Source organism: Rutidosis leptorrhynchoides, chromosome 6, assembly GCF_046630445.1.
Source record: "Rutidosis leptorrhynchoides isolate AG116_Rl617_1_P2 chromosome 6, CSIRO_AGI_Rlap_v1, whole genome shotgun sequence".
Taxonomy (NCBI): Eukaryota; Viridiplantae; Streptophyta; class Magnoliopsida; order Asterales; family Asteraceae; genus Rutidosis; species Rutidosis leptorrhynchoides.
Genome location: NC_092338.1, coordinates 387,835,100 through 387,861,567, shown reverse-complemented (window position 1 = coordinate 387,861,567; position 26,468 = coordinate 387,835,100). Strand labels below are relative to the sequence as shown.

The window sequence follows — 26,468 nt, the reverse complement described above, 5'->3', positions numbered from 1 at the left end:
ACTCTTGATCCTTTTGGGATCTCCTTTTCATACATCGTAGTACCTAACCTTCGACCACAACATAAACAACAACGGGTTTCTAAACACAAATATATACTAAAAACAAGAAAAGTAACTTTTGCAAGGATAAATCCTTACAAAAGGATCGAACAATTAAAAGTTTGACTCAAAGATACAACTAGCTAACCGCTCTCCGGAAGCGGCGCCAAAAAGTTTGATGATGTTGTCTCAAACATACTTTATTTCTTTTATATTTATACTCAAACGTGGACTCAACTATGTGATAAGCATTCGAGAAACAATGACTCGGTAGTTGTAATTAGCAAGTTTTCCATTTAAGATTCGTTCCAAGAGAGTGGTTATTGCTAGTTGAATCGATGTTTGTTTGATTGGGGGGGGGGGGTTTGATTTTTGAGATATTAAGAAAACTATTGCAAATTAATTAACAACTATAAATGATTAAGTAAATATCAATATTAAAAGCATGAACACTTGACTATTCCACTTGAAGCATTCGGATTGTTCTTTTGTTCATTTAAGATCTAATTGTGTTCAAACTTATGCTAGTATCCCTACTAGATGTTATAATGATCCAATTAACACTTGCAAATTCCTATAAGCTTATATTAATTTACCTAGTTGAATCATGTAATTATCATCAGTACTTAGCCTAGGTTAAAGTCCCCTAAAACCCTTTGGTGATCAAAATCCCTTAAGAAAACCAAAATTCACTATTTTGACTAAGGACCAACTGAAAACCAATCCAAATCAAGAACCCAATCCCCTGAAATCCCCAATTTGATTGTCTAGATCACCGAAGTGTTGAAGTACAAGTTGCTTCACTAATCAAATCCCTAAGATAAGCTACACAACTCATATAATCAATGTAAAGTCCAAAACAAACATAGCAAAGAATCTTTTGGCTAATTCTAACAACAAATCACAATCATCAACTCATAGATTCATCCAAATAAAATTAATAACATAGATATGAACAATCCTTAGCTTTCAAGCTTCATAATCAAGTGTACATCATAAAATCTAGCCAATCATGGCTAGAACAAGAACAATACAAGTAATAAGAGTGAATTCAAACATCATTAAGCAATAATAAAAGTAAGATTGTACCAAACTTATGAAAATTATAGATGAAGATGATGAAGAACAAGCCCTAGATCTTACTCCAATCTTCAATCCTTGATGTAAATTGATGAAAACTTGATGAAAACCTTAACAATCTAGCTATCATACCCTAATCTCCTCAACCACCAGCTATTTTTTTCTAATCCCTAATTAGTTGTTATGAGAAAACCCACATCTCATTCTATTTATACTTCCTTCAAAAACTGCACAGATGTAAGATCCTGAATTTTGTGCGTCAGGAAAATGTTCCTGAAAGTGTCAGTAAATGTGTGCAGCAGAAAGTATAATGACCCGTCCTAATCCATCTGGACGAATACATTACATTTGATTACATCGCGAGGTACTTGACCTCCATATGATACATTTTACAAACATTGCATTTGTTTTTTAAAAGACATACTTACATTACATCGAAAGTTGACGGCATGCATACCATTTCATAATATATCCAACTATCATTGACTTAATAATAATCTTGATGAACTCAATGACTCGAATGTAACGTCTTTTGAAATATGTCATGAATGACTCTAAGTAAAATCTTTAAAATGAGCAAATGCACAGCGGAAGATTTCTTTAATACCTGAGAATAAACATGCTTTCAAGTGTCAACTAAAAGGTTGGTGAGTTCATTAGTTTATCATAATCAATCATTTCCATTATTTTAATAGACCACAAGATTTCATTTTTCCATAAATATACATCTCATATCAGGCATTTCGCAAACTGCATAGAGATAAAAATCATTCTTATGTTGAACACCTGGTAACCGAACTAACATGATGCATATAGAATATCTCCAAAATAGAATCCTCTCGTCTGTATAATAATAAATTGAAGTACTAAAGCATCTGTACCTCGGATGGGGTTTTTTTGGCCCATAGATCTATCTTTAGGATTCGCGTCAATTAGGGGTACTGTTCCCTAATTCTTAGGCTACCAAGCTAAAAAGGGGCATATTCGATTCGATAATCCAACATAGAATGTAGTTTCGATTACTTGTTTCTATTTCGTAAAACATTTATAAAACAGTACATGTATTCTCAGTCCCAAAAATATATATTGCAAAAGCATTTAAAAAGGGAGCAAATGAAACTCACAATACGATATTTTGTAGTAAAAATATTCATACGACGATACAAAACAATGCAGGGTTGGCCTCGGATTCACGAACCTATATCATTTATATATATTAACACACATCATTGTAGTCAAGCAAAATTTATATATCTTAAATTATATATCTTATATATTTAGTTTGTATATTCATTTAAAATAATTAATATTTAGATAGTTTTATATATATATGTGATTAGTATTATGTTGAAAATCAATAATTTGTTATATGTAAATATTTATATAATTAGTGTTAATACGTTTATTCTATAATTTTATGTAATACTAATATATTATGTAGCAAATATATTTTTATGTATCTAATATTTCTTAGATAAATAATGTTAATAATAATAATAATAATAATAATAATAATAATAATAATAATAAAAAGAGACTACCTTCCAAATAAGCCTAAAAAATAAATGCCATAGTCCGGGCTCGATCCCGAGACATTTCGTTTCCCCTACACGCACCCCAAACCATTTAACCGTTCAACACTTTCTTTACAATTACTCGTACAATTAGTAATTTCATATGTACGTATTTATTTATCATTAATTCGCCTTCGATTTCTATCATTATTCCTCGTTTATCATCTCCTTCGCTTACCCATATCATCATCGTGATCATCTATAACTTCATCACCGTATGTGATTATAGTCCTCCTTCGCATCATTATTAAAACTCGACATACTAGTAACCGTTTTCATATCTTACACGTGATCAATCTGGCCCAACACCAACTGGATCTTTAGTCCAATAAATAAGATATATTCATAGCTCATTATAAGAAACAGGGGCATGGCAGCCCATTTAATCAAGGAGGAGCCCAACACATTAAGTAAACAAGCCCGCTTTTAATCAGATTAAGTTTAGAGAGAAAAGAAGAAGAAAAAAGGTGTCGGTGGTGAAATTGACAGTAGAGAAAAAAAATAACACAGCAACCATATACACTGTAGCCTCATCTCCTTCTTTCTCGTTGTTACTGTAACTGAAAATAAAAGCAAAGGTGGTGGTTTGCAGGTTTACGAAAGAATCAAAACAGAAGGAATGAATATTAGCGAACAGTAGCAGGAATCATAAGCAATCTTGGGGGTTTTGTTTAATAAAGATGATGATGGTCGGTGTTGGTCTGAAATAGAAACAATCGAATACAGGAATAGTAGAGAAATCAAATTATTTCAAGTGGTTTAGTGATGGTGATCAACGATGAAGATGATGATTATGGTATTGTTTGTGTTCGACAAAAGAAAGAAATAGAAGGAGATATCCAAGGCAGTTTGTAGCGTTGAGATTGGTGGTTTGTTGTGGTTGGTTCACTATGTTAAAGCACAATGGTGGTAATCGTGGTTTTTAAGTATTCTGTAGTCGTAGCATTAAAGAGGAAATCGAATAATAGCTGTAACAGGAGGTCGTGGATGATTGGTGATGTGGCTATTCGAAACAAACAAAAAAAATAAATGTAGAAACCGTAGTAAACGAAGCGGTTATAGTTTGTTGAAGATGATAGGGTTATGTGGTTTGATCACACGAAACTGTAGTAGGTTTATTGGTTGTTTTGAACAGACGACTAGTAGCAGGTTGTGTTGGGTTTTCATGAAAGAACATAGTAATATGGTTCGGTGGTTAGTCTACTCGAATACAACAGCTTGATGTGTTGATTTTGAGGTTGCAAAGCTGATCAAAAACAGCAGCTAGCACAAAGGGAAAATAGTAGCAAATGGCGTTCGAATGGTATTTTTGATTCTGGGTTTGTGGTAAGATCAACAAAAAGGTAGCAACGGTTTCGGTGGTGGTTCGATTTGTTATGATGGTGGTTGTTTGAGTGGGGTTGTAGTGATGATCGATGGTTTTGATGGCGAGGATTGACAAATATGATGATGATGTATGGTGGTGGTTATATGGGTATGGTGGTAGTTTAAAGGTGGCCGGGTGATGGTTGTTCGAAATCCACATAAAGAAGGATAACAACGAGTGTGGTTTCGTTTAGACCGATGATAGAAAGGAAGTATAGCAGTCGTGGTCACAAGGTGGTGTTGGAGATTGGTGATGGTGATGTTATGAAGGTGGTGGTTGTGGCAGCCGGTGAGGGCTGGTGATTGCAAAGTTGGGATGGTGATGAATGGCGACTATGAACCAAAGAAGGATGGTGTGTGTGTTTTAGTGTTTATCTCCATCTATATGATATGTAATTATATAACTATATAATAAATTAGTAATAATATAAAAATAAGTGTCTCTAATCATGTTTGTGAAAAGCAACCACTGAGTCTAGTTCTATTCACGGGTGTACAATTATTTAATAGACTGCCGATAGTTTTTACGGGTAATGTTTCGTGCTTCGTTGATAATTTGTGGTGGATAAAAAGTCTTTGGAAAAATTCCAAAATTTTATATTAACTTCCTTTATTTATTTCTGTCATTATGGTATAAAATTCGGTGATTAACTATTAAATAAAATTTACATTAATTATTCACTCCCAACCCTAAGTAAAATATATAAAGTTTTAAAATTTAACAAATAGTTCCCAAATACATTTTTAATAAGTCTATAATTTGTAAAACTCATTTTCGGATCATTGTTTATTTTAAAATCACATAAGTTTGAATTTAACTTGTTTAATATCAATCGGACATCAAACGAGTATTACAATCATTTAATATTTATTTTTAATATACTTTATTTATATAAAGATATGTTCTAAATAATAATTATTGTAATATCCTATTTTTATTTTATTTCACATAATTACTTATAACAACAACATATAGTATTTCAAATTACATTTCCAATTATTATATATATATATATATATATATATATATATATATATATATATATATATATATATATATATATATATATTCACACACACACACACATAACCATTTACAAATAATTGTTCGTGAATCGTCGGGAACAGTCAAAAGTCAAATGATTTCATAAAATAGTTCAAAAAATCTTGAAATTCAATTTAATAGACTTTGCTTATCATGTCGAAACCATATAAAGATTAAGTTTAAATTTGGTTGAAAATTTTCGGGTCATCACAGAAAGTGCCACTAAAAGTGAACCTAACACTAATTTGCGTGGCGCGCAAAATGTGCTGACAGCAACTTCGCGATTTTTAATATTTTAAGAGGGGTATTTGTGTCATTTAACTTGGGGAAGGATTTGTGGCCATAATATTAGATTGGGATCCAATTTTGGATCATTTTCACATCCACACAACCCTCTCATCTCATCTTAGAGAGAGATTTGGAGATTTAGGGAAGAAGAAGCTTGAATCGATCAAGGGCCCAAGTGTTAAAGTTGTTCATCTCGTTCTTGGCTACGTTTTGGTAGTGGTGGTAAGTTTTAACTCCGAATTACATTGTTTGATTTGATATTCAAAGTTAGGGTTTGAACTTGGTTTGTTGAGAAACCCATTTAAACTCATGAAGTGAGTTTAGTGTTGCTTGTAATCGGGTTTTATAGTGTCGTTGGTGGATTTTGGGTTGGTTGATGTTTTGGTCAAGTTAAGGCTTGCAAAATGAGTTTAATCACTAGGTTTAGTGATTATGGAAGTATTGAAACACATTTGAGTGTATTTGGTTGACTAATGTTGAAATGGGTCAAAATTAAGGTTTATGTGTCAAATTGGGTATGATAAGTGTTTAACACTTGTGATTTGGTTTAATTGGTGTATTAGGGCTATTTTCACTTGAGTTAGTGATTATTGGTTAGTTTGGGCATTTTTGGGACTTATGTCAAAATGGGTAAATTGAATTGGATCAAAATTGATGATGACACTAGTTTTGGTCAAGTGGATGTTTAAACACTTGTGTTAAGTGTTAAATGGCGTTTTTGGAGGTAATCATACATGAGAAGTGATTTTGAGTCAAAGTGGTGTTTTTAACATAAGTCAAATGTGGTCAAACGCAATATGGGTCAATATTGCACGTGTTGTAGTTTTGGTATAAATGGCGTTTGAAATGGTCACTACCTAAGTAGTAATCTAGTGTCGGGACCTAGGTTGACCTAATTGGTGTAAAGTATAATTTGGGTCAAATTGTACTTTGTTGAGTGGATTTGAATTACCACCCGAAGTGGTAATTGGTTTGTGTCCATTAGGTGCTAAATGGGAGGGTTTTGGAGAGCAAGGTGTGATCCCTCGGCTAATGGATGTTTGTGTCGGGTTCTCTTTTAGAGAATGGCTATTTATGTGCATATTGTACCTATGTGTGATATAGGTGGTTACTTGCTCGGATTTGAGGACGGAGATCATGTTGTACATGACTTGTGCGGGCATTCCAAGGTGAGTGGAATAATTATATGTGTATGTATATGATGTATTTATTTGTGTAGCGTGAGATGTGAAGTGTCGAAGTGTTAAGACACCACATTTCACGTGACGAGTGAAGTGTCGATGTGCTAAGACACCACTCCGGGAATTATGAAGGGGTGAAGCATTGAGGTGTTAAGATGTCACTCTAAGAAATATGACGGGTGAAGTGTCGAGGTGTTAAGACACCACCCGGGGTGAAGTATCAAGGTGTTAAGATGCCACCCGGGGGTTAGTGATACGCGGTGTTAAGTACACTAGTGGATGTTGTGAACTCCGTGTCTTTCGCGAGCACCATTCCCTTGTACGATTGGTTAACCATGGTTGTGTGTTGTAGTTTTAGCATATTAAATTGTGAACTATATGCTATTGGCGATGCTAGCTTATTGTGAATTGCGCATACTTAGTTTTGCATTGTGATTTCATGGTTGCTGAATTGCTAGCTCGTATGCGGTATTTGTGTAAGTGTTTGCAAGTAAGTAGATTATATATGTATATGTATAATTATTGAATTCACTAAGCTTTATGCTTACCCATCTCGTTGTTTACCTTTTTATAGGTGTCGTAAATGCAGAGTTACCTAGTTGCTAGACTAGGGTTGATAGACGTTGCTTAAGCTTGGAGGATTAGCTTTTGGATATTGGACGCGGATTAGGGTTGTGGTAGTCCCCGGGATTATACTCTTGGTATCGGGTTGGGTTATAGAGTCCTAACTCGTCTAAATGTATATTTGGGTCGAGATTACACCGTTTGGTTGTATGGGTTGTTAAACCTCTTTTTGTAAACTCGTAGTCATTATAATTATATGAGTTATGTCGGTCGTTGAACGAGTTAACATTTAAAAGATTTGTGTTTGAGAAAAATGGGCTTGTGCATGTGAGTCAAAAAACTGATAGCTACTTTTGTGTACTAAAGCGCGCCGCGCAAACCTTAGCTCACCGCGCAAGTGGTCAAGGTCAGGTAACTGGTGCTAAGTACAAGTTCTGGATTCGTTTCACGCGTTACCGCACGCCGCGCACCCATATGCGCGTCGCGCATATGGACTGCCCAGATTTAATATCTGTTTTGAAAAAAAGCGTGCTTCCTCGTGTTACGTTTTGGGGTCGTTACACCAGATTTCTAGTGGAACGTCGTTCCTTATAGAGTAACGTCGTTCTTGAGCCCGTTAAAATGGAACATCGTTCTTTTTAATAAGAACGGCGTTCCTGAATCGATCTCTAAATGCCCATTTTTTCTGTTACCATTTCCTTTGTAATGGGACGTCGTTCTTGGCTTGTTTTTCCCCAGGTAGAATGTCGTTCCAGGTTTTGGAACGCCGTTCTTTAATAAAGGAACGTCGTTCTTAGGCCATTTCCAGCACTTTGCAGTTTTCTTGATACATTTCATTCACTTTGGTCAATTTTACACCAAATTCACACTTAGAACTGCAGTAGCACTCAGAACGCGACTAGTCTCCATTTCTTAATTTTTATAGCCCATAAGTCATCAAAAACCGAGTGTAACGAGGTAGATATTGCGTGAGAAACATAGTGTGGATGAGCAATATCAATTACCTTATTATGAGTAACATTTGTATGAATAAGTACTAAAATATATAAGTATTCTTGATATAATTTAAAGAAGATATTACATAAATTTTATGTGCTTAATGGTTAAGAGAGTATTTCAGCTCTTAATGGTTTAACACTGAATATTTGAACCATTCAGCATTATTTGTCATTCATATGTCAGAAACAAACGCACTGGTTCAACATTCAGCGTTGAACTATTTCATTAAGAGGTAAACAAACACACCCTAACGTTCTTCTAATAAGCATAAAAATTCACAGTAACTCATAACAGCTAAAGTTTGAGATAAACCCCCTTTGACTGTTGGTCAACGGATAGATCTTGACAAAATACACCATTTGAAAAAAAACAACGGTGACTAAAGCGGAGTCACGAGTCAAAAAATACGATCAAGCAAAGTTCTTCTCCAACACGCACCATGCACCATAAAACAAAAGTTAATTAAGTGCTATAATGAAAATGATAGGAAATATATTGTAGAGAATATGGAACCTTAAAGTGTGTATTTGATTATCAATCAAAGGTACAAAACAAGGTTACAAATGACTCTATAAATAGTAGGAAACTAAACCTACCATTACCTTAACCACGCGAATCCACTAACCAATAATAAATATGGAGAAATAATGCAGAAATAAAACATGGTCATTAACAAGGACCATTACCCACTAACTCCTAAAAACAGGAAAATAAAACTACAAATTCTAATCAAGTCGCACGTCCCATCGCAACTGGGATGGGATGCATCTCAACAGCGATGGGCTCCATCGCAATGATGGGACCCATCTCAACCGGTATGGACAGGTTCAACCTTAGCATTTGCTACTGCTTGATTTCAAAGGGCCATCCTAACCGCGATAGGCCTCATCGCGACCGGGATGGAACCAAGTCACTTTATATTTGATTTTGCATTACTCATTTTAACAATGCCCCTTAATGCAAAATCTCGATCAACGATTTCCAATGCATCTTGAAAACTTAATAGTTCCACGATGTTAATCACTCCCACCTCAAAATCCTCGAGATACACGGGTTGTCTATTCTTCTTTGTTGATTTCTATACCTTCGGTTTTACACCCAGTTCTCCATTTTCAACTCATTTTCCAGCAACATTATCGCCTGAATATGAAATTTGTGGAGAGCCTTTACCATGAGAATTCCCAACCGAATCACCAACTTTAACAGAAAGACAATGCTCCCAATTTCCATCAACATTCTCATCCCTTGTGCAAACCACATTTTCCTTAGTATCTTTAAATGGACAAAATTTCTCGATGTGTTAAACCTTTCCACACTTAAAGCATGTGAAATTCTTATTTTCTTTGTTTTTACTTTTATGATAACTTGACTCATCCTCATCATTCTTCTTGCTGAATGAAGCTTCCTTGTTGTCCTTGTCGGATGAAAACCATTTCTTGTAGTTCTTCCAACAACACCGCATCGAACTTAAAACTTTTGGCCATTTGCTTAGCCAAAGCCTCTTTCTTAGAGAGAAGATTCTCTAATTCTTCAACTGAGGGCTGAGTAGACCACCCTTGAATAAAAGTAATGAAATGCACATACTCCTTCTTCAACCCACGAATCAAGTACCGATGCAAACCGAGATTCACTAAGCTTCTCCTATTATCATCAATTTCTGAAATTTCAGCACAAATACTCCTTACCCGCAAAAAGTATTCAGAAATTGTCATACCTTCTTGTCTTGAGATTGCTAACTCATTCTCCAAGAATTGCAATCTTGTAGTGTTCTTTTTGGTGAAAGTTTCTCAAGAATCTCCCAAACCTCCTTTACAAACTTACATCAGGAACATGATCAATGTACTCTTTGCTTATTAAAGTCCTCAAAACAAAGAGAGCTTTCTAACATTTGATCTTCCATTTCCTTCGCGAATCAGCTTGCTCCGGGACATCTATGGATATTATTGCATCTGTCTCCGCAACAAGTTCCCATAAATCTTGACCTTGAAGAAAAGCTTCCATACACATCCTCAAATACTTGTAGTTGCTCCCTACAAGTTTATTCATTCCATATTGCATGTTTCCACCATTTTACATTTGTGACCTCCATTGTTACTTTCAAAAACAAAGTCTTCTTCAACCTTCTTTGAATATATGAACACGAAGAAAAATGTTTCTAAACCAAAAAGCAATTGCCTTATCAAGTTCTGATAGCATAAAAACAAAAGCTAAGTGCTATAACGAAAGTGTTAGGATATAAATTGCAGAGAATATGCAACCTTAAAGTGTGTATTTGATCATCAATCAAAGGTATAAATAAGGTTACAAATGACTTTATAAATACTAGGAAATTAAACATACCATTACATTAACCACTAATCCACTAAACACTAGTACGTAAACATGGGGAATAAAGGCGGAATTAAAACATGGCCATTAACAAGGACCATTACCCACTAACTCCTAAAAACAGGAAAAATAAAACTGCAAATTCTGATCAGGTTGCACATCCCATCGCAACTGGGATGGGATGCATCTCAACTGTGATGGGCTCCATCGTAACTGCTATGGGACCCATCTCAACCGAGATGGACAACTTCAACCTTTTCATTTGCTACTGCTTGATTTCATAGGGCCATCCTAACCGCGATAGGCCTCATCCTAACCGGGATGGAGCCAAGTCACTTTATACTTGATTTTTCATTACTTATTTTAACACACCAAACACCATGCACCACACACTGTGCGTGGTGTGTGTTCACGGGAGAAAATGTATGTTTCAGTCATTACCTCGTAAATATGAATCACGCACCAAGTTACGCGTATTATACGTGATGTGTGTTCAAGGAGCATTTTTGCAATTACAATTTTCTAAGGGCAGTTTGACCAATTTTCCTTAATTTAATTAGGCTTACAAAAGGTTTTACAAATTTAATCTGGTAGTTAATAACCCAAAAGGTATACTCCGGTAGTTAAGAAAATACCCAAATATCATCATTATTTTTTTATTTTTTTTTTGAAAGGCAAGTAAATTTTATTAAGGAACAGTACACGAAATAACAACTTTAATTACAATCTTTAAATATTGTTTTTACTTTCAAAAGTGGATTCGTCTTATTAATTTATAATCGTTTGCTCGAGATTTGAATATAGACAATTATTAACGTAAAATTTTCAATACATATACTACTAAAAACTTATCATTATAATAGCAAAACACGTTATCATTGTATGTGCTCGAGATATAATAATGGACCATTATAAATGTAAATTTTTTCAATACATACTATTAAAACTTATCATTATAGATAGCAAAACATGTTATCATTGTTTCTGAGATTTGTCAATTGAAATGGCTTTCGATGTGGGATAACTAGTATTGAAAGAAGAAAAAAAGAAAACTTTCTTTCAACTATAAGTTCATATTTTCCCTACACGAGTGAAACGATAGCTAAACAAATATATATATAAAGAGTTTTCTAAAATTTTGAGTCCTTCAAAATTTCGAATTGTGTTTTATGACCTATCCTTCACACCATAAAAGATGTCACTGTGCATAAGTTAATTTTGCTTATGGTATTTAAAGTGAATGAACAAATAATATCATTATAAATAAATTGTTGTATAACAATCTTGGGTTAGAATACTAATTACATAAAAATTAATGTTAAACTTGTTACATACGCAAATTATAACTTTGCTCAACATGTTTCCATGGTTGACTTAAGAATATACAGTCTTTTCTTCTTTCTAGCTTAGTATATAATATCAACTTGCTTGTTGTGATCAAAGTCATTAGCTAACTTTATGGTATAATCATATCCATCTATATATACTTACACTTTTCGTCACAAGCTTTCTTCAACCATAGCCTTCTTCATATACACCCTATACTTTCACAGATGGACACCAAAATGGTAATCTTCTGTGCAATTGTAGCAGTCCTTGGAATTATATCCGCGGCCACTGGTTTTGCAGCCGAAGCCACCAGGGTTAAGGTAACTACACTATTACAAAAGTTTATATCTGGCCTGAGACAGAAGGCCAGGGGGCACCTGCCCCCGCCCTAACAAAATTATGTTTTGTTCATATTAGTGTTATAGGAAAATAATGTATGAATGCAGGCTTCTGACGTTTATATCGAGGATGGTTCGTGCGTTTATCCAAGTAGTCCAGCTCTCGCGCTTGGGTTCCTAGCAGCTTTGTTTGCAATTATAACACGGATATACATAGACGTCACATCTGGTGGATTTAGTTGCTGTAAAAATGACCCTACCTCAACCACAATTTCAAAACTCCTTTACATAATATCATGGTATTCGACTATAAGCTAATGATATCATCATGATATATATATTTTTTTTGAACGACGGTTAGATTCATTTACGAGAGTCCGAACATGATGTTGTAACCCACCCACCTGATCATTTTCTCACCTGATTATTTCCTGGGACGAACACTATATTCTTACAGCCCATTAGGAGGAAACCCCACGGCGAATCCATACGGACATCGAGTGTGGTAAAACGCCCTCGGGTGAGGCTCGAATGCAAATCGTTCTCAACCTCCGAGGCCCATGAAATTGGCTGGTAACCTAAAGGAAAATATTTTGCAACTCATGGGGATCGAACCCCAGACCTCCCTTATGGGAAGTCTGGTGATCACTAATACACCAACACCTTGAGGTTATTGTTGAACATTAATGACTAATTACAATTATAATGATATTATCACTATAATTACAATTATTGAAACTTGCATATGAATAAAATGACTAATTAGTTATTGTTCAACATAATTCAGGGTAGCTTCGGTTGTAGCGGTGGTTCTATTGCTAGCAGCTGCAGGACTAAATGATAAAGAAGGTGGTGAAGTTGATTCATATGGTTATTTTACATGTTACGTTGTGAAATCTGGAATATTTTCAGCAGGGGCTGTTTTAGCTCTTTTAAGCTCTGTTTTTGGGATTGCTGCTTATGTTACATTAAGTTCAGTTACAGAAGTCACCACAAATTCTGAATTGGCTGCAGGTGAAGATTTAGAGAAGAGTCCAATAAACAGCACTCCGCAACACTCTACGCAACAACATTAGTTGATTAACTGTAACATTATGTTACGTTATAGCACATCGCACAAGATATGATAGAGATATGTTGTTGTTGTTCAACCATTTTGATGGTTTGGGCAAGATGGAATAGACGTTGTGACAGATTGAAGTTCTTGTTAGCTTTTGTTTGGTGGTATATCAATTTGTAAAAGTTGATCATTTTGTTTTTGAAGTTATGTGAGTGTGATTGATTATTTTCAGATTTTATTAAGAGATGCATATACATGCATATGAATCACGACTACATGAAGATATCGAATGGGGTAGAATTTATTTTGCATTTAATCGTGTAGCGTTTATCAAAAATTGTGTTTCAGAGACCACATACAATGATTACAACCGTATCACTTCACTCTGATATTATTTATGGGATCGTTTTACATTCAACAACCGTCTAACATATAAGACCTTGAGTTTTCTAGTATTTTAAAATCAATTGATAGTAAAGTGATGTTCTCTTAGATTACACACATTTATTTCTTTCAACTTTCTATGTAGAGTTCCCATTAACCAATGCTTTCAACACACTTTCACTACTACAAAAATTGTGTTTCATTTTAACATGCGCCCTATAACCAAGGTTGTAAAAAACGCGAGACGGGTCGAGACGATCGGGACCTTAGAGTTTCACAACGGTCGAGATGGGGTTGAGACGGATGTTGACTAACATTGACTTTTTATATATATTTCAAACATAATATTTAAAACATAAATATTGAAAATTAAAGGCAAATGTCTATGTTTAGTTTGAAATATTTGCCTTTAATTTGAAATTATGTTTATGTATAAAATATACGGAGTATATTAAAAGTCAACGTTGGTCAAAATTCGTTTCGACCCCGTCTCGGCTGTTTTAAGGTTTTTGACCACCGTTGCCCGTTATTTAAATTTTTAACCGTCTTTTACTTGTTTTTAGATCCGTTGAGACGGTATACATGTAAATTCGTCGCGGACCGTCTCCGCCTTTATTTTGCAACACTTCCTATAACACATTTTAACACTCATTTATGAAATTTAATTTTTACTTAAATAAAATAAAATGGATAATGAATATATAAAGTATTATAGATATGTATTTAAATTTAATATTTAAAAATTTTCAAATTCAATTAATAATTCTAACATGGGCTTTAAAGCGTATATCAACAAAACCCTAATGAGAATATCATAAAAGGCACGTACCGAGCACATGACTTCGTGAACAAATCGTATATGAGTAATTGTCATATTCCTAAGCAATGTCACCTTTTGTTTTTGAGTAGCTTCTACAAGCAAGTCGCACAATATTTGGTAAATTTAATAAAAAGAATTATAATTTGATACGGAGTATGATTTAAAAGATAAAGAAAAAGAAATAAAATATAGTTTTTTTAATACATCTTATTTAGGTGCACATGATGCGGCATGGGTGCTATGTGGTGACTTCAACGAGGTGCATGAGCAAAGTGAAAGGAAAAATTGTGAGTTTATTGAAAGGAGGGCAAGATGGTTTAACGAATTTATTGACAAGGCTCAACTTATTAAGGTTCCATTAGGAGGTAAAAAGTTCACGCGAATTTGTGATAATGGGGTGAAATTTAGTAAGTTGGATATATTTCTTGTATCCGAAAGTTTTCATTCCATGTGGGGAAATGTCTCGGCTCTAGCCCTTGAACGGAAATTATCGGATCATTGTCCTATAGTTTTACGGGATCGGGAAATAGACTACGGACCAAAGCCTACTAAAATCTTCGATGAATGGTTAGATGGGGGAGGAGTCTAAGAAAATTGTGGAGGAGGCGTGGAATCGTAGCATAGAAGGAAATAGGCTTGATTGCGTGTTTCGGGATAAGTTAAAAAAATGTCAAACATGCTTTGAAAGAATGGGGAAGGAATTCATTTGGGAGACTTGACTTAGAAATAGAAGAACTCAAGAAAAAAGTAAAGAATGGGAGTTGATTGCGGAGGATCGTGCTCTTAGTGATGATGAAAGGTTAAATTGGATCAACACAAGGAAACAATGGTTTGAGAAAGAGAAGGTTCGGTCCAATATGGATAGACAAAAATCACGAGTCAAGTGGATCAAGGAAGGGGACGAAAATTCCAAGTATTTTCATTCGATTCTCAAAAGAAGGCTCTCGAAACGAAACTTACGGGGGTTAAATATTGATGGAGTGTGGTGTGAGGATCCCATTGATGTTAAACAAGCTGTCTACAAACACTTTAAGTCACAATACGAGAAGAAGAACACGAATAAAATGCGTTTCGCTGCTAAGTGTACAGCCCACTGTTGCAGCCTCTAGTCAGGTACGGTATCCCTCTGCTTCTGCAGGTCCTGAACAGTTTCACGCGAATATTGCAGCCGCTGTCACAGAAAATTCTGTTCAGGAACATGGGTCAGGTCATGATTATGCGCTAGGACATGAATCTGCTGTTGTACAGTCCCCTTTAGCTACCGATCTGGTTTCTGTCTTAAGGATCAGTGCTGAAAGTGCTACTGAGATTGAATCTGCGTTCACTAAAAAGGAGGTCTTCGAGGCAATTAAGGAATGTGATTGTGCTAAAGCGCCAGACCCTGATGGATTCAAATTTAAATTTTTTAAATTACATTGGGATTTAATTAAAAATGACCTCATGAAGGCGCTTCTCTGGTTTAGGGAAACTTGTGACATCTCGAGAGGATGCAATGCATCCTTTATTACTTTGGTGCTGTAAAGACCCGTCCTTATCCATCTGGACAAAGTCTTCAACATTTGGTTCCATTGCGACGATCGACTCCAAGTAATGCCTTTAGTATGAGCTAATGCACAGCGGAAGACTTAATTCGTACCTGAGAATAAACATGCTTTAAAATGTCAACATAAAGTTGGTGAGATATATAGGTTTGATGCTAGCAGCGTTATAACTATTGATCACAAGATTTCATATGTAAACATTTTAATAAAAATATTCTAAGTGGTTGAGCACTTGGTAACCATACTTAACATTTAATCACGTCGCATATTCCCTTTATTATGAAATCTTACTACACTGTACCAAGTGTAGTCACGAAACGAAGTACTGTGCAACCGTTGAATACTGGTCGTCCAGTCCGGTTGGGGTTGTCAGGCCCGATATGTAACATCCCGCCTTTTTCCATTCACTTTTCCGTTAAACTATTTAAGTTCCGTTATATGTTTATAACACATCTCGTTAATACGCGTTTGAATTATCTCGTTTAGGTAATTCCCGTACCCGTTTCCTAAGTTGAGGGACTAAAGTTGCCAAATGGAGAAAGAGATGACTAGGTCAACTAGTCAACTCTTTCCTCTCCATTCATTTTATCACCTCCCAAATAATACTTCACCTTTTCTCTCAAAACCCTCAAACCTTCAATCATCATCCAAATTCGTTCAAGAAGGATTCGATCAAAACAAATCGCATATTTGAACTCCTCGTGATCTCCTCTTCGTTTCCATACCGATTTCACCAATTTTGGGTAACTTTCTAAAATCACTAATTCTTGTGTTCTTGAGATTTTTAAGTTATAAGGTTGTTAATTAGTGTCTATGGCTCGAGTCTAGTTTGTTTATGTGATTTATATGCTCGATCTCGTTGTTTTAGTGTAACTAGCATGAACTTGAATTTTGTTGTGTTGTTCTTGAATTTAGGATGATCATATGTTGTTAGATGTTAAAAGTTAATGTTTTAATTGTGTTACTAGCAACACTAGCTTCAATTTGATGTGTAGGTTGCCTTAGAAAACTTCATGAACTTGATTATTGATTTTGGTGAATTTGGGTTAGGGTTTGATGAACTTGAAATGGACTTTTGATGCATTGAATGCCATGGATTATTATTGGTAAGTGGTTAGTTGGATTGTATGCTTGATTACCTTCAAAACGGCATATCATATGTATAAATTGGATTCCCGAAACTTAAATTGCAATTGATGAATTTGAAACTTGAAAATAAACCTTTATTGGTCACTTGACGGGATTGTGGTTATAGTATATGATGTTTCTGCGGGATGAAAAGTGTTTAGTTGCGTTCCTTGTCGAAAGAGCTTTCCGATGATATAAAATACATGTCCTAATTGTTTGCGGTTTGTAAAATGTGTTGGTTTGTGTTTTGGTTCGTGCAATTGAAAAATTCAGCAAACAGGGCCTGGGAGAAGATCAGGACGCCGTCCAGCATCACGGGACGCCGTCCCAACCTTTATATTGGGACGCCGTCTAGCATCACGGGACGCCGTCCCAACCTTTATATTGGGACGCCGTCTAGCAACCTGGGACGCCGTCCCATATAGCTAAAACTGGCTGTTCGCTTGGTCATTTGACATGAAAATGTTTGCTATGCTACGGACCTCCGATTAACATGAAACTTGGCCAACATGCTCATATATGATTATATAACTTAGAAAAATTGTCGGATATCCAACCCGACCCCGTTGACTTTTCTGTTGACTTTGACCCGACCAAGTTGACTTTTAATCAAACTTAACCAAATATTTGTGCAATCGTTCTAACATGTTTTTATACTTGTACCTTGCATGAAACATGACAACTTGACTCACATGCTACATTATTGAGTCGTAACGAGCCATAGGACTAATTGAACACCTTTGACCTATCGTGTTTACCGTTATTGATACGACCTAATTGTTTAGGTCAAGACTAGCATTGTTCTTTGCACACGTTTACTTGTTGAAGTACTTTACTACTCGTGCACTCAAGGTGAGATCATAGTCCCACTTTTACTCTTTTTGAACTTACATTTGGGATGAGAAAACATAAACATTTCTTTACTAAGTGAACACAAGTACAGGAAAACAAACATTCTACATACGAGTTTAGAACAAAATCCTCAATTCGATTATCATTAGTTACACTTGCCGGGTGTAAGCGAGAACTTATGTTGTATGGATCCATATGGGTTTGACAAACCCTCATTCAAACGGTTCGCTACCGTTTACGAATGAAATATATTTTCGAGAAACAGTGTATGTTCTAACACTAAGTGATGGGGTTCAATGGAAGGAAATGTTAAGCATTGATAATTGGGTGCTCGTGAAACAAACTTTTGGAATGTATTTACTATTATATCATTGATGCAAATCTTGTGGTTCACTTGTACTTACTTACTTAAACCTATGATTTCACCAACGTTTTCGTTGACAGATTTCTATGTTTTTCTCAGGTCCTTGAACGATACTTGATATATGCTTCCGCTCATTATTTGATACTTGCATTGGATGTCGAGTATATGTGCATTTCATGGAGCGTCTTTTGACTTTACTTTAAACCGTGTCGCCTAGATTTCATTCGTATTATAACGTTGTAACTTAACTATTGGATGAACAATTCTTGTAAACTTTGGGAACAATCTTTATTTTGAAATGAAGGCGACATATTTTGGTCAAACTTTGTCTTAAAGACTTATGACCACGTAACGGGACCTAAGTAGACGGCGCCGTCAAACATGATTTGGTCGGGTCGCTACAGATGGTATCAGAGCGTTGGTTGTAGGGATTTAGAGTTCATTGGTGTCAACCTCGAGTCATAGGGTACATTGGTGAATCTAGACTACAACCGGCATATAGACTTGAAGTAGGAATTACTTGACTACTTGTGCATTTATACTCGAACGCTTCTACTCATATCTACTCTTAGTTCATCTTAATCTCACGTTGTTTAATTTGATTGACACGCCACCTTGACTTTATAGAATAATGTCGAATGCACATATGAATCAGGGTAATATAATTTCCGGGATTATATTACGGTGACTCATATGAACGTTCCGACATTATGACATAAAGAATTTAAGGCGAGTTGAAAAAAAAAAAAAAAAAAAAAAAAAAAAAAAAAAAAAAACAAACTTCTCTTTATCTTTATTCTATATCACGGTTAGTATTATTGAGAATACTAATCAATGATATTCTTGTGTCTTGAAGGAACAATGGCTCCTCGTCGTGTACGCCGCAATGAAACTCCCGAACAAGCTCTCGAACGGATGATAGCTACCGCCGTAGATGCGGCCATGGCCGGTCACTCATCCAACAACAATAATAATAACAACCACAACAACAACAACAACAACAACAATGGAGCCGGAAACTCAAACGAGGGATGCTCCTATAAAGCTTTCATGGGGTGCAAACCTCACACTTTTGATGGAACCGGGGGACCGGTCGTGCTCACCCGATGGTTTGAGCAAACGGAAGCCGTCTTTAGCATAAGCGGTTGTCGGGACCAAGACAAGGTCAAATACTCCACTCACACTTTCTCCGGAATTGCTCTAACATGGTGGAACACCTATGTTCAATCGGTGGGTACCGATGAAGCTCATGCCCTCTCTTGGGCCGATCTAAAGGAAAAGATGATTGTTGAATATTTTCCGCGCGAAGAAACCCGAAAGCTTGAAGAAGAATTAAGAGCTTTGAAAGCGGTCGGAAACGATCTTAAAGCTTATAATCAACGCTTCGCCGAACTATCCTTGATGTGTCCTAATCTTGTTAATCCCGAATCTCAAAGGATTGAGCTCTACATGCTCGGTCTTCCAAAAAGCATCAAACAAGGGGTGATGTCATCCAAACCCACTACTCATCAAGCCGCTATGAACATGGCTCGCCAACTAATTGAAACGGTTGACGAAATCGTAGTACCGGCACCTAAGACCGAGGATAAATCGGGCGGCAACAAAAGAAAATGGGAAGCTCCCCAATCAAGCAACAACAACTTTGCCAAGAAATCTTTCACTTCCGACGGCAAGAAGGGTTATGCCGGGAATCTACCTCTTTGCAACAAATGCAACAAACATCACTTTGGTGAATGTGGCAAGTTAATTTGCCACCGGTGCCAAGGAGTTGGTCATAAGGCCAACGATTGTAAAAGTGCCACTCCCGTTGCTCGAAAGTGGCCCAATGCACCAAAGGCGGGCACTTGTTACGAATGTGGCCAAACGGGTCATTATAGAAATGCATGCCCAAAGAAGAAAGATAACCCCAATACGCGCGGCCGAGCTTTCAACATCAACACCGAGGAAGCCCGGGATGACACTGAACTAGTCACGGGTACGTTTCTTCTCAACAATTCTTATGTCTCTTGCTTATTCGATTCGGGTGCCGATAAATGCTTTGTATCCAAGACTTTGACTCATTCTTTTAGCACTCCACCTCTTCCATTAGATACCACTTATACCATTGAAGTGGCTAACGGAAAACTATTAAGTGCCGACACATATTACCGGGGGTGTACGTTAAACATTTTGGGTAGGGAATTTGAAATTGACTTGATACCCATGGAACTAGGAAGTTTTGATGTAATAATCGGTATGAATTGGTTAGTCAAAACGAAATCTCACATCCTTTGTGATCTTAACGCAATCCGAATTCCTATCGAGAATGGTGAACCTTTGATTGTTTATGGCGATAAGAGTTGCACCAGACTCAATCTCGTTTCGTGCCTTAAAGTTAGAAAACTACTCCGTAAGGGTTGTTTTGCGATCCTTGCCCACGTTAAGAAAGTCGAGTCCGATGAGAAGCATATCGTTGATGTGCCAATTGTTAGTGACTTTTCCGATGTATTTCCCGACGAATTGCCGGGTCTTCCGCCTCATCGACCGGTTGAATTCCAAATCGATCTTATTCCGGGAGCCGCACCCGTGGCACGTGCACCATATAGACTCGCTCCATCCGAAATGCAAGAATTGCAAAGTCAAATCCAAGAACTACTTGATCGTGGTTTTATCCAACCTAGCCATTCACCTTGGGGCGCTCCGATTTTGTTTGTTAAAAAGAAAGACGGATCCCTACGAATGTGCATTGATTATCGTGAACTAAATAAATTGACGGTTAAGAACCGATATCCTCTTCCTCGCATCGATGACCTCTTTGATCAACTACAAGGGTCTTGTGTATATTCGAAAATCGATCTCCGCTCGGGTTATCATCAATTGAGGGTTAAGGGGGAAGATGTCTCCAAAACCGCTTTCCGAACTCGTTATGGTAGTTATGAATTCCTTGTCATGCCATTTGGTCTCACTAACGCACCGGCGGTGTTCATGGATCTTATGAACCGCGTGTGCAAACCGTATCTCGATAAATTCGTTATTGTGTTCATCGATGACATATTGATCTATTCTAAAAATGAAGAAGAGCACGAACAACATCTCCGACTTGTGCTTGAACTTTTAAGACAAGAACAACTCTATGCCAAATTCTCCAAGTGTGAATTTTGGTTAAAGGAAGTTCAATTTCTTGGTCATGTTGTAAGTGACCAAGGTATTAAAGTCGATCCAACGAAAATCGAAGCCATTAGCAAATGGGAGACTCCTACTACTCCTACTCACATTCGTCAATTTTTGGGTCTCGCCGGGTACTATCGTAGATTCATCGAAAATTTCTCTTTGGTTGCACGTCCTCTAACCGCATTGACTCACAAGGGAAAGAAATTCATTTGGGCGACCGAACATGAATCCGCATTCCAGATCTTGAAAACGAAGCTAACCACCGCTCCTATCTTGTCACTTCCCGAAGGCAATGATGACTTTGTTGTGTATTGCGATGCCTCAAAACATGGTTTTGGGTGTGTATTGATGCAACGAACGAAAGTCATTGCTTATGCTTCTCGACAACTCAAAATTCATGAACGAAACTATACGACACATGATCTCGAACTCGGAGCCGTGGTCTTTGCACTTAAAATGTGGAGACACTATCTTTATGGAACCAAGAGTACTATCTTCACCGATCACAAAAGTCTCCAACACATTTTCGATCAAAAGCAACTAAACATGAGACAACGAAGGTGGATTGAAACCTTAAACGATTACGATTGCGAGCTTCGTTACCATCCCGGGAAGGCAAATGTAGTAGCCGATGCCTTAAGTCGAAAAGAAAGAGCGGTGCCTCTCCGTGTCCGAGCTTTAAACATCACCATTCACACCAACCTTAATAGCCAAATTCGGGTAGCCCAAGATGAGGCTCTCAAGGATGAAAACATCTCTCTCGAACACTTGAACGTCCTCACCTCTCGATTCGAAGTTAAAGAAACCGGACTCCGATATTTCGCCGGGAGAATTTGGGTGCCTAGTTATGGGGATCTACGAAGCCTTATTTTAGATGAAGCCCATAAGTCACGATACTCGATTCACCCCGGTGCCAATAAGATGTACCACGACCTTAAACAACTATATTGGTGGCCGAACATCAAAAGGGACGTAGCTACTTATGTTTCCAAGTGTTTGACATGTTCCAAAGTCAAAGCCGAACACCAAAGACCGTCCGGACTACTTCAACAACCCGAGATCCCGCAATGGAAGTGGGAAAGGATAACGATGGATTTTATCACCAAGCTACCAAAAACGACGGGCGGTTATGATACCATTTGGGTTATTGTTGACCGTCTCACCAAATCCGCACACTTCCTTGCCATGAAAGAAACGGACAAAATGGAGAAACTTGCACAACTTTACATTAAGGAGATCGTAGCCCGACACGGTGTACCTTTATCGATTATCTCCGACCGAGATGGCCGTTTCGTTTCTAGATTTTGGCGTACATTGCAAGAAGCGTTGGGAACGCGTTTAGACATGAGCACCGCATATCATCCTCAAACCGATGGACAAAGCGAACGTACAATTCAAACCTTAGAGGACATGTTACGAGCTTGCGTGGTTGATTTCGGAAAAGCTTGGGACAAGCACTTACCTCTCGCCGAGTTCTCTTACAACAATAGTTATCACGCGAGTATTAAAGCCGCACCTTTTGAAGCGCTATATGGCCGCAAATGTCGTTCACCTCTTTGTTGGGCCGAGGTAGGCGACGTGCAAATCACCGGACCCGAACTCATTCACGAAACCACCGAGAAAATCATTCAAATCCGAGATAGGCTTAGGACGGCCCGAAGTCGTCAAAAGAGCTATACCGACAAACGACGCAACGATCTTGAATTTCAAGTCGGTGACCGAGTAATGTTAAAAGTCGCACCTTGGAAGGGTGTAATCCGTTTTGGGAAACGCGGGAAGCTAAATCCGCGGTATATTGGTCCTTTCGAAATCTTGGAGCGTATTGGAACCGTTGCTTATCGTTTAAATCTTCCGCCTCAATTGAACTCCGTTCATCCTACCTTCCATGTATCTAACTTGAAAAAGTGTCTTGCCGAACCCGATATCGTCATCCCTCTTGAGGAACTTACTATTGATGACAAGCTTCATTTTGTGGAGGAACCGGTTGAAATTGTGGACACCTCCGTCAAGACATTGAAACAAAGCCGAATTCCGATTGTCAAGGTTCGTTGGAATGCCAAAAGAGGACCCGAGTTTACTTGGGAAAGACAAGATCAAATGCAAAGGAAGTATCCTCATCTATTCGTGAATTCGGAAACGCAAGATCTCGAGGAAGAAACGACGACTACTACGCCTACTTAAATTTCGGGACGAAATTTCTTTTAAGGTGTAGGTAATGTAACATCCCGCCTTTTTCCATTCACTTTTCCGTTAAACTATTTAAGTTCCGTTATATGTTTATAACACATCTCGTTAATACGCGTTTGAATTATCTCGTTTAGGTAATTCCCGTACCCGTTTCCTAAGTTGAGGGACTAAAGTTGCCAAATGGAGAAAGAGATGACTAGGTCAACTAGTCAACTCTTTCCTCTCCATTCATTTTATCACCTCCCAAATAATACTTCACCTTTTCTCTCAAAACCCTCAAACCTTCAATCATCATCCAAATTCGTTCAAGAAGGATTCGATCAAAACAAATCGCATATTTGAACTCCTCGTGATCTCCTCTTCGTTTCCATACCGATTTCATCAATTTTGGGTAACTTTCTAAAATCACTAATTCTTGTGTTCTTGAGATTTTTAAGTTATAAGGTTGTTAATTAGTGTCTATGGCTCGAGTCTAGTTTGTTTATGTGATTTATATGCTCGATCTCGTTGTTTTAGTGTAACTAGCATGAACTTGAATTTTGTTGTGTTGTTCTTGAATTTAGGATGATCATATGTTGTTAGATGTTAAAAGTTAATGTTTTAATTGTGTTACTAGCAACACTAGCTTCAATTTGATGTGTAGGTTGCCTTAGAAAACTTCATGAACTTGATTATTGATTTTGGTGAATTTGGGTTAGGGTTTGATGAACTTGAAATGGACTTTTGATGCATTGAATGCCATGGATTATTATTGGTAAGTGGTTAGTTGGATTGTATGCTTGATTACCTTCAAAACGGCATATCATATGTATAAATTGGATTCCCGAAACTTAAATTGCAATTGATGAATTTGAAACTTGAAAATAAACCTTTATTGGTCACTTGACGGGATTGTGGTTATAGTATATGATGTTTCTGCGGGATGAAAAGTGTTTAGTTGCGTTCCTTGTCGAAAGAGCTTTCCGATGATATAAAATACATGTCCTAATTGTTTGCGGTTTGTAAAATGTGTTGGTTTGTGTTTTGGTTCGTGCAATTGAAAAATTCAGCAAACAGGGCCTGGGAGAAGATCAGGACGCCGTCCAGCATCACGGGACGCCGTCCCAACCTTTATATTGGGACGCCGTCTAGCATCACGGGACGCCGTCCCAACCTTTATATTGGGACGCCGTCTAGCAACCTGGGACGCCGTCCCATATAGCTAAAACTGGCTGTTCGCTTGGTCATTTGACATGAAAATGTTTGCTATGCTACGGACCTCCGATTAACATGAAACTTGGCCAACATGCTCATATATGATTATATAACTTAGAAAAATTGTCGGATATCCAACCCGACCCCGTTGACTTTTCTGTTGACTTTGACCCGACCAAGTTGACTTTTAATCAAACTTAACCAAATATTTGTGCAATCGTTCTAACATGTTTTTATACTTGTACCTTGCATGAAACATGACAACTTGACTCACATGCTACATTATTGAGTCGTAACGAGCCATAGGACTAATTGAACACCTTTGACCTATCGTGTTTACCGTTATTGATACGACCTAATTGTTTAGGTCAAGACTAGCATTGTTCTTTGCACACGTTTACTTGTTGAAGTACTTTACTACTCGTGCACTCAAGGTGAGATCATAGTCCCACTTTTACTCTTTTTGAACTTACATTTGGGATGAGAAAACATAAACATTTCTTTACTAAGTGAACACAAGTACAGGAAAACAAACATTCTACATACGAGTTTAGAACAAAATCCTCAATTCGATTATCATTAGTTACACTTGCCGGGTGTAAGCGAGAACTTATGTTGTATGGATCCATATGGGTTTGACAAACCCTCATTCAAACGGTTCGCTACCGTTTACGAATGAAATATATTTTCGAGAAACAGTGTATGTTCTAACACTAAGTGATGGGGTTCAATGGAAGGAAATGTTAAGCATTGATAATTGGGTGCTCGTGAAACAAACTTTTGGAATGTATTTACTATTATATCATTGATGCAAATCTTGTGGTTCACTTGTACTTACTTACTTAAACCTATGATTTCACCAACGTTTTCGTTGACAGATTTCTATGTTTTTCTCAGGTCCTTGAACGATACTTGATATATGCTTCCGCTCATTATTTGATACTTGCATTGGATGTCGAGTATATGTGCATTTCATGGAGCGTCTTTTGACTTTACTTTAAACCGTGTCGCCTAGATTTCATTCGTATTATAACGTTGTAACTTAACTATTGGATGAACAATTCTTGTAAACTTTGGGAACAATCTTTATTTTGAAATGAAGGCGACATATTTTGGTCAAACTTTGTCTTAAAGACTTATGACCACGTAACGGGACCTAAGTAGACGGCGCCGTCAAACATGATTTGGTCGGGTCGCTACACGATAGATCTATCAACAGGATTCGCGTTTACAATACCGCTGTAAATAATAGTTACCAAGCTACAGGGAAGTATGCCAGTGGTACAACTCAACGTAGAATATATTTTTGATCACTTGTGTCCATAACGTAAATCATTTATAAAAACAGCGCATGTATTCTCAGCCCAAAAATATTTAAAGTTTAAAAAGGGACTATATACTCACCTAATGTATTTTGTAGTAAAAATACATAGAACGACATTGAACAAGTATAGGGTTGGCCTCGGATTCACGAACCTATATCATTTATATGTATATATTAACACATATAATAGAAATCGAACAAATTCATATTATTAATGATATACTTATTATTTTAGTAAATCATATGTTATATGTTTTAAATATATAGTTAGGTACTAATTGTTAGTTGGTAAGATAATACTAATATTAGTAAATAAATAAATAAAAAAATTTGC

The 26,468-nt window shown here is 36.9% G+C and overlaps 1 protein-coding gene across 1 annotated transcript; it reads left to right on the top strand.

Moving 5' to 3' along the window:
• The first annotated feature begins 12,016 nt into the window (after positions 1-12,016).
• On the top strand, positions 12,017-13,219 carry LOC139851993 (protein MODIFYING WALL LIGNIN-2-like). Its single transcript, XM_071841215.1, has 3 exons — positions 12,017-12,112; positions 12,239-12,429; positions 12,918-13,219. Exons 1-3 carry the CDS (start codon positions 12,017-12,019, stop codon positions 13,204-13,206), a joined length of 576 nt encoding a protein of 191 aa, XP_071697316.1. The 3' UTR covers positions 13,207-13,219.
• The last annotated feature ends 13,249 nt before the right edge of the window (positions 13,220-26,468 follow it).

Coding starts and splice junctions, on each gene's coding strand:
- LOC139851993 (XM_071841215.1), top strand. CDS start 12,017: ATGGACACCAAAATGGTAATCTTCTGTGCAATTGTAGCAGTCCTTGGA. Junction 12,113..12,238: donor CCGAAGCCACCAGGGTTAAG/GTAACTACACTA, acceptor GTATGAATGCAG/GCTTCTGACGTTTATATCGA. Junction 12,430..12,917: donor CTCCTTTACATAATATCATG/GTATTCGACTAT, acceptor AACATAATTCAG/GGTAGCTTCGGTTGTAGCGG.